General features: G+C 45.3%; 1 protein-coding gene across 1 annotated transcript; it reads left to right on the forward strand.

The window, feature by feature from the left end:
• The first annotated feature begins 47 nt into the window (after positions 1 to 47).
• UFD1 (ubiquitin recognition factor in ER associated degradation 1) lies at positions 48 to 13,548 on the forward strand. Its single transcript, XM_033174887.1, has 12 exons — positions 48 to 160; positions 1,640 to 1,772; positions 2,744 to 2,776; positions 4,852 to 4,973; positions 7,050 to 7,180; positions 7,918 to 7,990; positions 8,266 to 8,334; positions 9,389 to 9,454; positions 9,879 to 9,926; positions 10,936 to 11,024; positions 12,462 to 12,543; positions 13,419 to 13,548. Exons 1-12 carry the CDS (start codon positions 158 to 160, stop codon positions 13,491 to 13,493), a joined length of 924 nt encoding a protein of 307 aa, XP_033030778.1. The 5' UTR covers positions 48 to 157; the 3' UTR covers positions 13,494 to 13,548.
• The last annotated feature ends 2,072 nt before the right edge of the window (positions 13,549 to 15,620 follow it).

The following is a 15,620-nucleotide window of genomic DNA, read 5'->3' on the forward strand; positions in this document are numbered from 1 at the left end:
CTTCCGCCCTTCGCTCGGTTTCCCTCGGCGCCTAACAAGGCTTCCTGTCGGCCTCGAAAGAGGCAAGTTGGCTGGAGTTACCCGGCACCTGAGGAGGCCTCTGCTGGAGGCCTGTCAATAGCGAAGGGGACGAGGAGGAGGAGAAGCCGCCACCATCATGGTAGGGGGCCTTTGGGGGGGTCTTTCTTTGGGTGGGGGGGGGGACTAATACTAGATGTTGGTGGTGGGAAATGCAGAGTCATCGTGGCTGTAAGGAATTGCAAGAGTACACACACACACACACACCAATGTAGTTCTGTGGTACCTCGAATAAAAGTTATTAGGATGTGGTGGGGAATGACAACTCGCATTTTCCCACTCAGATAATAATATACAGCCCAAAAAACATTGCAAATCTTTTAGCAGGGGCACTAAGAATAAGATCTGTTGTTTGATTGACTTTCAGACGTTGCTCAGTTGTTGTTGTTGTTTGCTTATGATTAAAACAAAAATCAAAAGGAAGCCTATCGGTTCACCCACCCTATCTGCGGATGAAGGATGATGTGTCAAGTTCTGTCATTCGCATCCACGTGAGCCTCCAGAACGTATTTTGTATAGCTAAGCATTTAGCTCTGTCCTCAATATATTGTATTTTATTTTATTGCTACGGCCAGTGGTGAAGGCAAATAGGGTTTCCTTGCAAAGTTTCCATACTTGCAAAGTAAGAGTTACTCTTGCAAAGTAAGAGTAAAACGACAACATGGGTGAAAACAACAATGAGCGAAAGCTGAAATGCACACCTCGGCAGTATGTTTAAATGGAACAAGTCGTGCCCATCCCACTTAAAGGTTTAGATTTGCGGCAGCACAGTCCCCATTTTACTTTTGCGTGTGTACAGCACCGTGGCAGTAGTTTGCGCGACGGACAGTAGATTCAAGCAGGCGAGATCCAGAGAAGCCTGAAAAAACCAAAAATCCCATTAAAACTACCAGTAAATGGCAAAAGTTTTGACTAAAACTTGCCCCCAGGGCAAGTTGGAATCCTAACCAGTCAGTCACCAGACCGGTTTCCCGGGTTCAGGGTAAATTATATGCGGATTGCAGTCTTACCACGAGAGCAGCTTTTGTGGGCTGTTGTTTATGTATTTATTTACATTTATACAGCTGCTGCTTATCAGAAATTCTCTGGGCAACCTGCAAAGTGAAACAATAAAGACAACAACTTTTAAAGCACAGTGTACCATTCCTGGCCTGGGAAAGCCCAGATTCAGTCAGCCATGCTCCAAGAACCTCACTGTTGGAGACTACTGCAATGCATTCTGTGTGGGGCTGCCCTTGAAGATGGTCTGGAGGCTGCCGCTGGTACAGGTTGATCCCTAAAGCAATGCGCTGGCTCCACGTGAGCAACAGAGCTCAATTCAAGGTCTTGGTTCTTGTGTACAAAAGGTTTGAACAACTAGAGGCCCCAGGACTGGGCATATTGCTTTGAGGCCTACTTGTCTCATCAGTGGATATGTGCTCCTTGCTCTGGTAACTTCCAGATTGGATAATTGTAATGTGCTGTATGTGGGACTGCCAGTGATGGTGGATGTTGTAGTCCAAGAAAACCAGGAGACCCAAGGTTGCCTCTTCTAATGCATTCCCTTGTTTTTCCTCCCCAGTTTTCTTTCAATATGTTCGATCACCCAATCCCTAGAGTGTTCCAGAACCGCTTCTCGACTCAGTACCGCTGTTTCTCGGTTTCCATGCTTGCTGGACCTAATGACAGGTCAGATGTGGAGAAAGGCGGGAAGAGTATGTGCACTTTTTTCTTTTTGAATATTCTCTTGAGGGCTAGATGGTTTTGTGTTTTGCAGAGGGTGGTCGTTGAAAGAGCATTAAGCAACACGTACTGGCTAAGCTACCCCAAATAGAGAGCATAAGAACATCTAGTCCAGCATCCTGTTCTCATAGTGACCAACCACACTCCTGTGGGAAGCCTTCAAGCAGGACCCAAGCACAAGAGCACTCTCCCCTCCTGCGGTTTACAGCAAATGTGATTCAGGAGCATTATCTGGCTTATGGAAGTCCAAGGGCCACATTCCCTTCTGGGCCACCTTCCAGGGCTCGCGTGCCAGTTCTGGGTGAGGCCAGAGGCACAAGTGGATGGAACAATGAATGTAACCTTTTTGCCTTTGTATGGTAGGATAGTGTTTACACACATGCACATGATGCCCCTTCCAGACAAGCAAGAGGTATTTTCTGTGGTCGAGGACACATTCCATCTAGTAGGAGGGGTAGCTTGGGGAGAGTTCCTAAGGGCCAGGTTGAGAGGCCTAGCGCTGAGGTGGGGAACTGTGACTGTCTAGATGTTGATGAACTGCAGTTACCAACAAGCCTCACCAGAGATGAGGGGAGATTTAGTTCATCAACGTCTGGAGGGCCACAGGTTTCCCACACCTGGCCTAGAGGGTCACATTTGGGCCACAGGGCTGTGGTTCCCCATCCCTGTGGTAGCCTCGTGTTGAGTCTCCCTCCCCACTGCAATGTGTAGTATAGGATACTTACTCTCTTGGTTTTCACACATCCTACTCTGAATCAGGAGAGGGAAATCTAGGTGTTATGACATGGGACATTGTATAAACTTCTCTGTGTGTTAACGTCTGCGGGTGGGAATTCAACAGAGGAATATATTCTCGTATTAAAGTACACGCCCTGATTTTCCTGTACTTGTTTTCCATTGCCAAGCCATACCTAATCTTACTGTTAATTTCTGTTTTTTGCAGTAATTATGCCACCCTCTGCTTTGGATCAACTCAGTGAGTATCTTCTATTCAGCGTACTTACGAAGATGTAAAGTATATTCTCTCACTGCAAATGTTTTCAGTGTTTTCTGATCCACCTTTATTCGAGACAGGTTTAGAGACCCACAGCTTAATTGTTTTAATCTTGTATTTGTATGACGGCAATGCCGTCACCGTGCCCTGCTTTGGTTCAGGCCGCAATTCAGTTGTGGGTCCTGACCTACCAGTTAAATATTAAGGTTGTAGTCAATAAGAAGCCAATAAGCATTTTGGATTGGTGATGTATGTGAAATTGCTCCTATGGTAATGCTCCAATTATTTCCTCTTCACATAGGATGTGAAAGGGCACTATAATGGTCACCTCTTGTCCCAACTTCTCCTTACTTGCTCCAGAGTCACATGGTGCACAGATAGAACTATTTTTGTTTTCTTGTCACCACATTACACTGCTACTGAATTAATTGCACTGGCTGTCAGTTAGGTACTAGCCTTCATTCAAGGGGCTGCTACTGGTGTACAAGGCCCTATACAGCTAGGGACCAGGATGCCTAAAAGGTTGTCTCCCCCCCTGTTACAGGACTTCTAACTGTTACAGGAATTCTAAGGTCTCACATATATATAAATCATATGTTCATAAATCTACAAGGCAAATACATACAGTCATACCTCGTGTTACGTTTGCTTCACGTGGTGGCAAACCCGGAAATGTTTACTTCCGGGTTCGCCGCATGCGCAGAAATGATCTGCACGCTTCACGCACGTGCAGTAGCAGCACTCTACTTACGGACTTTTCGGGGTGCAAATGGCACCCCAAAATAGATCGTGTTCATAAGTAGAGGTACCACTGTACATAAGTACCGTATATAAACCACATGTCTGAAGTAGTACAGGAGAGCAATCCTGAAGCCATTTTGATTTTGACTCTTCCAGTGACCTCAAATATTCTCTGCAGTGAGGAAGGAAATGGGAAAGGCCTCCCCATTGTCTCTTTACTCACAAATCCTGTCTTAAGGGTGTATTTGTGCATGAATAGGGTGAGTGTAATGGTTCTGCTTTGGTTCCTCATGAGTAAAGAGGCTCGACTCAAGTCCTGTATATTTACAGGTTTTATTGTGCAGATAAGTACAGTGCAGAGCTCAAAAGTCCATGACCAGCTTTGTCACTTTCAGATCCCAGAAGTGGCGCTTTTCTGGAGCGCCCCCAACATAAGAACGTGGGCACCCCTAGTCTCCTCCTTCCCTCCTTACGTTTCACACCCCTGCGTAATTGGGGCGACGGAACTGTCATTGCTCCCTCTTGGCTGGATCCGCTGAGTGGAGTATCCCCCAGCCCTCTCTCCGCTGGGCTGCTTTCTTTCCTATCGCTCCCGCTGGAAGTCCCCCTGCTATCCTCGCAGTGCTGGGGCTCTCCATCCCTTGACAGCCCCTGCACCGCCCCGCTGGGCGCTGACTGTTCCTGACAGTGATCCTGTGACCTGGATTCAGGAACTACCAGTAAGTATTTAGCATCTCAAAAGGAATGGCTCGGCTGCCCAGGTAAAGCAGTCAAGTGACCATTATCAGTATCCTGCCAGACAGGATTTCTGTTGTAGACCGCCCCCCTGTGATGGATTTCTGCTGTAGCCTGCCTCTCTGTAGACTTTATTAATTAGGGCTTTACAGTATATGTTACTACTAACACCTTGAATTTGCAATGCTTTCAAGGCTGTTGTCACATGGTCCTATCAAGCTTCCTCACTTACCATCCTAGCAGCCATATTCTGCACCAGCTGAAGCTGTCTTCAAGGGCAGCCCCATGTAGAGTACATTACAGTAGTCCAAGCAGGAGGCACAGGAGTACTGGCTTTAGTGTGGCAGCTCCTGCTCCTACTCCTTGGAGCTTGGAAACCCTGAATTAGATCAATGGTATTTTCCTATGTTCAATCCAGTCCTGCACAAGTTTTGTTGGACACAAATCATACTGAGTTCAGCGAGGCTTACTCCCAAGTAAGCAAGTGTAGGCTCACAGTCCAAGATTCTTTATGCGAGCTTCCAAGAAAATTCTATTTGATATAATGCAGTGCTTCTCCCCCAACCCCCATTTTTTCCTAGGCCGGCTTAATATCACCTATCCTATGTTGTTTAAACTGACAAATAAAAATTCCGACCGGATGACGCACTGTGGCGTGCTTGAGTTTGTGGCTGACGAAGGCATTTGTTACCTTCCACACTGGGTGAGTAGACACCTTGATTCTTTTCTCAACGTAAAACTTCTACAAGGGTTATATGAAATGAGTTACTGTAGCAAAGCCACTAGGCTGTCCCCCCTCCCCGACCAGTCCCCCTAGACACTGGTAGGACCTAGACAGGAAGGAAAGGCAGCTGCTAGTGGGGTCAGAACGTAATTCAACAGTAAAGCTGCCACCACCTCCTCTAACCTGAGCAATCCCCCAAGCAGAGGTCCAAGGAGGCAGACCACCCCGCCGGTTACCAGAGTCGCTCAGCCCTGGGTCACTCTACTGTGACACAGGCAGAAATTTGACAGGTAGTGCCCAAGTGGTCAGATAGCAGTTCAGCTTCCCCTGGCAAAATGCACAGAGTACAAATAGCAGAAATTCTTTTTTTTCCTTAAGATTTATTGGAAAAAACAAAGCAATAGGGTTGGACATTTCTTTAACGGTTACAAACAGAAAATAAAAACATTGCAACAGTCTCCCTAGCTAAAACAAACATACTCACAAAGCAAATGCATTTCAAAACGTAACAGGTGATCAGGAATCCATTCACTGGCAACACCCTCAGGCGAAGACCAGGGCATCTCAATTCCCCAATCTTTTTATCCTTGAATTCCCCATGTGGAGTTCCAATTTTAAGCCATTTTTAAGCCAATCATTGTCTTAAGTGAAGCGAAAACAAGGCAACATGTGACCAAATTGCAAACTTTCAATATGTAATCACAACTTATATAATGTCAAAAACAGGACATGAAACTAAGCATGTATAATGTAATTCTCATCAACATAAACAATAAAACAGAAATCTATAAGGTCTCTGAAAGTCACTGCTGATTATAAATAGAAAAAAAATGGCAGAAAGTCATTCAATAAGAAACAAGCTGAACTGCTTTGTTTTATGAAGTTCCAATGTAGCTGAAGTAGCCAACAGGCTGTCGTGGGTGTACAGTGTTTCCGGATATAATCCACTGTTTCATAAGAACTTCTTCAGCACAGCAATGGAAAGTAGACGTATTTCATAAACTCTGAAAAATTAATGGGATAAAGACCTATTTCCACATAACAATGTAAAAGACAAAATATACAATAATGAAGTACAAATGCGAAATACTTACCACGTACGTAATGCGAATAAATTTATACTTGTGGAACAGCGCTCATAAGCTTATGTAGTCACTGCTACTGACCTCCCAGCTTCAAACAGTATATATAGCCGACTCCAGGTGGTGCCGATTACAAGAGAATGATATTAAAGGTACAGAACTGAGAACAGCCTAAAGCTAAGGCATCAAATGAAACAATCCAAATCAAATTCCGAATTGAGCCCCCCTGGGTGCATGGTTTTGAACATAAAAATAAATCGGGACTCTTGCTGTCGTAAATATTTCTCATAATCCTTCCTAACTCCAATGGTCTATATTTCTTAATTGACAGAGAATCAAGAGATCTCACAGCTGCTCCTTGCTTAATCTTAAAGTCCTTGAAGATCAAATGGACTCTTTCTTCTTTCCCAGAGCTCTTCCCCACATACCAGGCTACTAAGCTGTAAATTAGTTGATAACCTCCTGCAGCTGTGTTGGAATCTACATTGTAAATCAGATAGTCTCCCATCCTGCCCAAGTCAGGATGCAATTCCCTTCACACCTCCAGAGATGGAGAGGTCTAGTGATAGAGGACAGACACTCACTTTCCCAGGAGGCTGCAGTCCCACAATGCCACACTTCTACCTGAACCAAAGTTTAATACATATAGGATTTCCCAAATTTGCTACAGTTACCCTCTTATTTTTTATTTTTTAAGAAATAATTTCACTATAGCACAGGCTCGTGGTGACGTCTCATACAAACTGAGGATAGACTGTACATTCCCATCACGGAGCTACAATTCTCAGAGTAGTTTATAGTGTTGGTCCCTCTTCCCAGGGAACTCGGGAAATTACAGCTCTGTGAGAGGAATAAGGGTCTCCTGACAACTCTCAGCACCTTAACGAACTCCAGGCCATAGGATTCTTTGCAGGAAGCTCTGAGTGTCTCCCAAGACATCATTTGAGCACCTGTCTTTGTTTCCTTTTGACAGATGATGCAGAACCTGCTCTTGGAGGAAGGGGGCCTGGTGCAGGTAGAAAGCGTCAACTTGCAGGTGGCGACGTACTCCAAATTTCAGCCGCAGAGCCCAGATTTCCTTGATATCACCAACCCCAAAGCAGTGTATCCTTTTCGTTAAACCTCAGGGGAAGCCGCAGAGGGTGGTTTGAGCTGTGGCCCCAGGGAAGGAAGATGAATTGCCTTTTTCCAGGAAGGCAAGGGAGTAAGGAACCTCAGGACCAAATGTGGTTCTCCAGGGCTGTCCATCTGGACCTTGGAGCTCTTCCCAGCATGCGCTTCTTGTTGGGAATGACGCTCGCTCCAAGACCCCTGAGCGTCTCCCAGCAGGCCCTCTCTAGCTGGCATGTCCCTTCAGTCCAGAGTGCCTATATCTGCGACCGTTCTCTTATGAGAAGAGCACACAACTCTTCTAGCATCACGCAGCAAGAAGAAGGAAGCATCCGTAGATCTAAACTACGTTTATTTACAATCTATATACAGAGAATCCATTTCCACGTCTGTGTTCTCCAAGCTCTGGCAGAACAAGAAGGGAAGATGGGGGGAAAACACACACCAAACAAATGCAGGCACTGCTTCATATAATGACCAGCTAGAATAGAAAGCTCTTCAGGGAGAAGAGGAGCCTGACAGAGCCAGACCCAGCAAAGTGTTCCTGTTCTACCTCTCTTCCTCTGCTCTAGCCCAGTGGAATGGCAGCCTGCCAGGTGACAATTGAAGGAGAGAGGGAGCCTCAAGGAGATGGGTAGGGTTAAAAGCAGCTGGTGATGTAGCTGCAGTTGTGAAATGTAACCTTTTATGCCACCAGTATGGTTTGTATTTCAATTTAACATCCTGTAAAGATTGGAAAACGCTCTCAGAAATTTCGCTTGCCTGACCACCGGAGATGTCATAGCCATCAACTACAATGAAAAGGTAATACATGCCATTTAAAGCGGAATAAGCTATACCCGAGGAATGATTAGGCATCACAATCCAGAAACTTGTGCGTGCATCTGTCTGTGCAGTTGATAATGCGTCCAGGGCTGTCTCCTGGTTTTTAAGTGGATTTTTAGGTGACTTTTAGGTATTAGATTGAATTTAAGAGCTGGCGTGGAGCAGGGCAGTGTGCGAGTAGAAGAGTTATAAGAATGGTAAGGCAACTTGGTAGAGATTATATTGATGATGAGATCGGCTGTCTCTTTTTTTAGATCTATGAGCTTCGAGTGATGGAGACGAAACCCGACAAAGCTGTGTCCATCATAGAGTGTGACATGAATGTAAGTTGGAGATGGGCATCTTCAGTCTCACTGACCGCTTAAAACAGGGGTTGGGAACCTTTTTAAAGTCAAGGGCCACATTACTCCAGTGGAAAGCTGTCAGGGGCCTGTGTTCCAGTACAGTGGAACCCCGGGTTATGCACGCGATCCATTCCGGGTCGCCATGCGTAACGCGGGTGTGCATATCCCGAACGCACGAAAAGAAAAACTGGAAGTAGCGCGATTTGAGCGCTTCTGCGCATGCTCGAAGTGTGCAGAAGCGTTCTGCGCATCCGGGGTTCACGCTCACTCTGGAAACGCTTCCGTTTTGCGGGCGTTCTTAACTTGAACGTCCGCAACCCGGGGTGTGCGTAACCCGGGGTTCCACTTTATAGTCTCCCCTCCCCCAGCTATTTCCTATGGGTTCACATTCCCATTAAAATATATTTAGTTTCTAGTAACTCCGTCCATGTTTCACTTTAATTTTTTAATAGGCTTTTAAAAACAGCAGCCGAGTTTGTAAACCCATTATCTCTCCTGGCTGTCCGAAAGCGGGGGAAAGCATCCAGTGTTTCCAGCAGAATGATGCAAAAACCGTCAATGCACACAGCTGGACTGCAAGTCCTGCCTTGCAGCTTTTGAAGGCCTCAAACTTTAAAATGCAATTGCAGAGGCAAAATCCGGGATGCAATTGCAAGTGCAGAATGCACGGGCTGTTTTTTGCATTCCCCCCCCCCCAAGTACCACGAGCCCACCGAATCCCTTCCTCTGTTTTGATCTTATTGCAGAGGAAGGAGCTACAGTTTTGCACAACATCAAAACCCTTCTCCCTTCCCATTGTACAACTGATGGTCTTGAGGGGGGACCCAGGGGATCCCGTGAAATCTGGCTGCAGGAATAATTGCTTTAATTCTACTTCTGGGGAAGGGCTAAACCACTTTGGTAGATTAAGGGAGGGAGCCATTTCTTAGGCATGTTGTTCTTGTTTCTTACCCTGATTGCGAATTTGATATTGACTCTATACCCAGCCAGATGGGTATAAATAAGTTGTTGTTGTTGTTGTTGTTATATACAGGTGGATTTTGATGCACCCTTGGGTTACAAAGAACCAGAAAGACAGACACAGCACGAAGAGTCCACAGTAAGTGGCCTTGTATATTCTTCTCTCTTTTTACTTGCTTTTTCCTCCCCCCCAAAAAAACAACAACAACCCACTCAGAAGAAGCAGTGAATGCAACAAATAAATTGATAACGCCGGTTGTCAAGTTGATTTACTCCTTGCAATTCATTTTCTTGATTGAGTTGGTCAACAGAGCGGTCATTTTGTTGGAAGATTCAGGATTTCTTCACAAAGTGCATAATTAAATTGTGGATCTCACTCCCACAAGAGACAGTGATGGCCACCAATTTGGATAGTTTTTAGAAAAGGATTAGACCAGTTCACTGTCGATGGATACCTTCTGCCTCCGCTGTCGGAAGCCATATGAAGCACCAGAATCTGAATGGAGAGAGTGCTGTGGAGCCATTGTAAAACAAGTCAACTTGTTTCCCCGCTTGCTTTCCAGGATGTGGAGGCAGACCATAGCGGCTATGTGGGTGACCTGGGATTCCGTGTAAGTCTCTTTGATTAATTGAACTATATTTATTTGCTGCTTTTTAAGAAATAACAGCAACAACAGTTTTATTTATACCCCGCCCATCTGACTGGGTTTCTCCAGCTATACGGGGCAGCTTCGAGCACATACAAAAACATTTTTTAAAAAGAACTCAAAGCTACTCACAAACACAGAGATTAAAAATAGATATCAAACATTCCCACAAATGGGGGAGTCAATGCCATCTGCATCGCCCCATATGAAGGAAGCTGCTTAGTTTTACAGCGAACCCACTGAAATGTTTCACTTATGATAAGACTTGCAGCATGTTGAGAATCCAAATTCAGAATACACCGTACTTTTCCGTGTATAACACCCCCCCCCCCCATGTATAAGATGCCACCTATTTTGGGGGACTAAAAATTAAGAAAATGGGATTGCACAGAGTTGTTGAGCTTTTTTATTAAGGGGGGGGGATTGCTGAAAATCACTCACCTGCCTGGGCAACGCTGACACGTAACACAACGCCTCCTTATGTCTGTCCCCTTGTCAGCAGAAGCAGCCTATTGCCCGCCCAATTGTGACAGCAACACCCAGTCAACAGCACCCCTTGCCGCAGACACCAATAACACGCTGTAGGCCATCTCTGGCTCACGGCATCAATCCCACATCACCCCTAGGCACTACCCATGTATAAGAGGACCCCCGATTTTAAATGTAATCCTTCAGTAAAAAAGACCTAAGTCTTATACATGGAAAAGTACAGTAGATATAATTCCTTCCCAGAACGTAGAACAGTTGCAGTCTAATGGGCACCCTCTCAAAGACAATCCTTAGTAGAGTAGTTGTTGTTGTTTTTCTGCTTAGTTTTCATGGGTGATTGCCTCTGGGGATTTCTTGGATAAATTGGACCAGGACTGTTCGGGTGGATATAGGTGTCATCCTACGCGGGCCATGACTTGAGATGCTCCCCTTTTACAAGGATGGTGATTTCATGATGATGATTGTACCTTTCTTATCCCTGCAGGCCTTTTCAGGATCTGGGAACAGGCTGGACGGGAAAAAGAAAGGCGTCGAGCCAAATCCTTCTCCAATTAAACCGGAAGACATTAGAAGGTTGGTTTACCTCGATGCAATTCTTTCTGTGTGTCCTCCAAGTAAAATGACTTTCCATCTCTTGTCTGCAGCATTGCCATGGCTTCAGTATTTGTGCGAGTTGGATATTCTCGCTTGGAGTGTAGTAACATGGCTTGGAAAGGAAGAAAAGAAACAGCAGCTATGTTGGAAATGGGAAATCTCAGGTCCAGGAGGCAAATGTGGCCCCCAAGCCTCTCTATGAGGCCCTTAGAACTCTTCCCCAGGCCACACCCCATTATGGGTCCCTGCTTCACCTCCTGAGAAATTTTGCCTTGTTAGAATGTGTGCATTCGTCCCTTTTGCTTGTCTGGATTGAGGGCAGAGAAGGGTGTGTAGAAGCAGGTCTTTCGTGGTAAGGCTAAGAATGAGCAACTAGCTCAAGGTCACCCTATTTGAACCCAGGTCCTCTGTGGTCACTGTCCAGCAGGCTAAAGAAGCCCCACATCACAGCACTTCTCGCTGTGGATAATATTGTGACTTTACCTTCCCCAAACCTGGTGCCCTCCTGATATTGTGTACTAAAACTTTCATTTATCCCTCACCCTCGGCTGTGCTGGTTTGGGAGTGATGAGATGCGCATCCAAAACATCTGGAAGGCACCAAACAGGGAAAGGCTGGCTCATTTGTTTACAGTGGCAAGTCTCACACAAGCTAGGATAATGCGTTTCGACAGCTCCATCTGAGATCAACCTGCGACTTAAGACTTAAGACTTAAAGAAGCCTTGCGAAGCCACGTGCTTAAAATTGCTCGTCCACCAGGAACCAGTGAGGGGGATAATTACTCTTTCAGGTAGAAGCCAAGCAATAGGAGACAGCTGGATCTGGCTTACGAAGTGCACTATCTATCTGTCTCTCAATCTATCTATATATAGTCAAACCTTGGCTCCCAAACGGCTCCATTTTCGAACGATTTGGCTCCCGAACACTGAAAACCTGGAAGTAAATGCTCCAGTTTTCGAACGTTTTTCAGAAGCTGAACATCCAACGCAGCTTCCACTGAGTGTAGGAAGCTCTTGCAACCAATTGGAAGCTGTGATTCAGTTGTCGAACATTTCAGAAGCTGAATGGCTGGCCATGCCTACCTTTAGGAGACCCCACCCTGTTCCTGGCCTCCAGCTTTTCCATTCTCCTTCACCCGCCCAACAATCAGTCAACATTCTGAGCATGCTCAGTCTTCTTTGAATTGTTTTTGGGTCCTCTCATCACCCCAGCTTAAAAAATATTAGAACCCAAGTCAGAAAAAAATATATTACCAAGTTTTTCCTTCTTTCCAAGCAGGAGCACACCCTTAACTTCATGTTTTTTTCTCAATTTGATTTGGATGTTAATCTTTTTCTGTAAATTGTGAGCTGGCTCCATAAGGCAGAAGGGAAACGAGTATATGAAGTACATGCACCTCATTTGTCTCTTCTGCAGAGGGATTCCCAACTATGACTTCAAAATTGGCAAGATCACATTCATCAGAAATTCTCGGCCACTGGTCAAGAAAGTAGAAGAAGTGAGTAAAACTGTGCATTTTTCATGTGAGATATTGTCCCCAGTGAAGGGGTGCGGGTGGCGCTGTGGGTTAAACCACTGTGCCGCTTGGGCTTGCCGATCAAAAGGTCAGTGGTTCGAATCCCCGCAATGACGGGATGAGCTCCCGTTGCTCGGTCCCAGCTCCTGCCAACCTAGCAGTTCGAAAGCATGCAGTGCAAGTAGATAAATAGGTACCGCTCCGGCGGGAAGGTAAACGACATTTCCGTGCACTGCTCTGGTTTAGCCAGAAGTGGCTTAGTCATGCTGGCTATATGACCCAGGAAAACTGTCTGTGGAAGTGGACAAACGCCAGCTCCCTTGGCGCCGCAACCCCAGAGTCGTTCGCGACTGGACTTAATTGTCAGGGGTCCCTTTACCTTTACCTTTTCTGTGCCCAGTGAAGTCATCCCATTTGCAGAAGGCCTTCCACCTTTGTAGGAGTGGAATGTCTTCTCTCCTGCCCTGCTGTGCTCCACTCAGCCCTGTCCATGCAGCGTTGGTTAAGACCAGCACTTAAAAACAACAACCACCCAAAGAATCTGACAAGAGAGCTAGGGAAGAGATCTTGGTCAGTCACAATAAATCTGTTATTTGCACTGCACCCAAGACAGACCCTAAAACTCATTTACCTTGTGTACTTTGGCATTTCTAAGCATTTTCAATAAATAAGTGAATAAGCAGAAGTCAGCTCAGCTGAAATCACAGGATCAGTGCAAAGCTGGAACTACTTGAACATGGTGCTTGAACAGGTCGCTGCCTGAAAAGCCTGGGTCTTCACTTCTTGCATGTGTAATAATGAATAATAATGTGAGTTAATAAAGTAATATTTCCCATTACCCACCCCTCTGTTTTCAGGATGACTCTGGAAGCCGCTTCATTGCCTTTTCTGGAGAAGGCCAGTCACTCCGCAAGAAAGGAAGAAAACCATAACTCCCGGAACCAGGAGTTGGTCGGGAAGAATAAAATAACACTGCAGCGTTTCTGACTTATTTCAGCTTTTCTTTTGTAAAAGGACGGTGTATGGGGGTGGCGGCACTCTTGTTCATAAGCAACATAAGGACATTGTAATCTGGTTCTACATTTCAAGTGAAGTGTTGTGATTCAGTGGGTTTTGCTTGGTAGAACATTGCAAGTTGCGTGTTGATGAAGACAACTCTGGTAACACTGAGCAGCAGAGACACGAAAAGAATGTGGATTTCTGATGGTCCCCCTGGAAGGCTGTTTTTTTTTATTTATGGCAGCAAAGTGTTCTTGAATGTTAACTTCCCACACTTGGAAAATAGGCACCCCATGGTTTCCTTACAAATTTAGGGCAGGGTTGTGGAAGCCTTGTGGGCAACCTTCCAGGGCCCGCATACCAGTGTTGGGCAGGGCCAGAAGCAAAAGCAACATGTATGAATGACTGGTTTTTGTACTCTTACCTTTGAATGCCTTTGTATGCCAGAACATTCAGCCATTTGATAACCTGACCTGCGCTGTGAAGTGTTACAGCTCAGGTGCAGGTTTCTTAGCTAGAACCAGACGGAATAAAATTAGTGGTTTACATGCATGTGGAATGGATGGTAAAGATACGGTTTCTTAATAGTTTTCCTGGTTAAATAAGAAAAGCCCTGCTTAAACCAAAGGTCTATCTAGTCTGGCCTCCTGCCCTCACAGTGGCCAGCCAGGTGCCCATGGGAAGCTTGTAAGGAGGACCTGAACACAACAGCACTCTCCCCTCCTGTGATTTCCAGCAACTGATAATTCAGAAGACAGTGGAGCTAGAATCATAACCACCAGGGTCAGTAGCCATTGATCGTCTCATCCTCCATGAATGTTTCAGCATAAATAAGCAAAGCAAAATTTCCACCTTCTGATGACTGAAGAAATGGCCACACCATACTGTTGTACTTTCACATTTTGTGGTTAGGCATAGTGGTGTAATTGCCTAAGCACTTAAGTTGCCAAGTGGGGCCTTAGTGACCATTGTGTAAGTTTGATAGTACAGTGGGAAACCAGAGAAGCCAATAAAAAGAGAGACTCACTTAGGCTGCAATCCTGTCCTCAGCCACCTGGGGAAAAGTTCAATTCAACTCAATATTTACTTCTTAGTAGACTGTTAGGATAATATTTCATTGTGGTTTTTTAGGCAATGACCAAGAGAAGTCATTGTTACCTGGAAGCAGACTGTTCCCTTAGAAATCCTCCCCTTTTATTTTGGGGAAGTGAATATACAATGTGTCCCCTCATTGAAATGAATGGAGATGACTAACTTAGGTTTGTTCACTTCAATGGCTCTACACCATGGTCGTGTACAAACTGTATATTTAAAGGGCATTCTTTCCCTCAAAGAATTCTGGGTCCTGTAGTTTAAGGTTTTCTGGGAATTGTTAACTGTGGGGTAAACTACAGTGCCCAAAATTATTTGAGGGAAAGAATGTGCTTTAAAAAGTACCGGTATATATGAACGCTAGTTTGGCTAGCGTTAGATATGACCCAACACATGTATTTTTTATTTTACATACATACATACATACACACACACAAATCACTTAATTTATATGCTGCTTTTCTACTGCATTATCATCACCGGACTGTAACCAACTGAGCTATCCAGACTGAGTTGGTATTGCTGAATAATAATATCACTACTAAATAAGGAACAGGAGTCGAGCCTTTAAAAAAAAAAGTTGTCTTGTTCTCTGTTTTGCACAGGCGACAATTATTTTGTTTACTGAAGAGTTGTCTTGGCTGTGGGGTCCAGGTGCTCTCAGCAGTGGGCACCACAAGGTGTGTTTGTGTGTCCAGGGTCTGGGGGCCCAGGAAGTGCCAAGAAAACACGATTTCTAGCAAGGTGGTTCTGCACTGCGTGTTCTATCACTCCCCGCAAGTGTGTCCTTGAGCATAATGGTTCAGAGCATGAGCTGTGAGCCAGAAGGCCCCAGTTCAAATCTCAGCTGAGCTACGAATTTGCTGGTTGGCCTTTGGTAAGCTGCTGTCTCTCAGTTCTTGGAAGCCCTCTTTCCCCCCTCTAATTTTGGGAATAACAGTAGTGGCCTACCTTACAGGTATGTTGTA

This window comes from Lacerta agilis, chromosome 17 (assembly GCF_009819535.1).
Source record: "Lacerta agilis isolate rLacAgi1 chromosome 17, rLacAgi1.pri, whole genome shotgun sequence".
NCBI classification, from domain to species: Eukaryota; Metazoa; Chordata; class Lepidosauria; order Squamata; family Lacertidae; genus Lacerta; species Lacerta agilis.

Coding starts and splice junctions, on each gene's coding strand:
- UFD1 (XM_033174887.1), top strand. Junction 7,181..7,917: donor ATCACCAACCCCAAAGCAGT/GTATCCTTTTCG, acceptor CATCCTGTAAAG/ATTGGAAAACGCTCTCAGAA. Junction 7,991..8,265: donor CCATCAACTACAATGAAAAG/GTAATACATGCC, acceptor CTCTTTTTTTAG/ATCTATGAGCTTCGAGTGAT.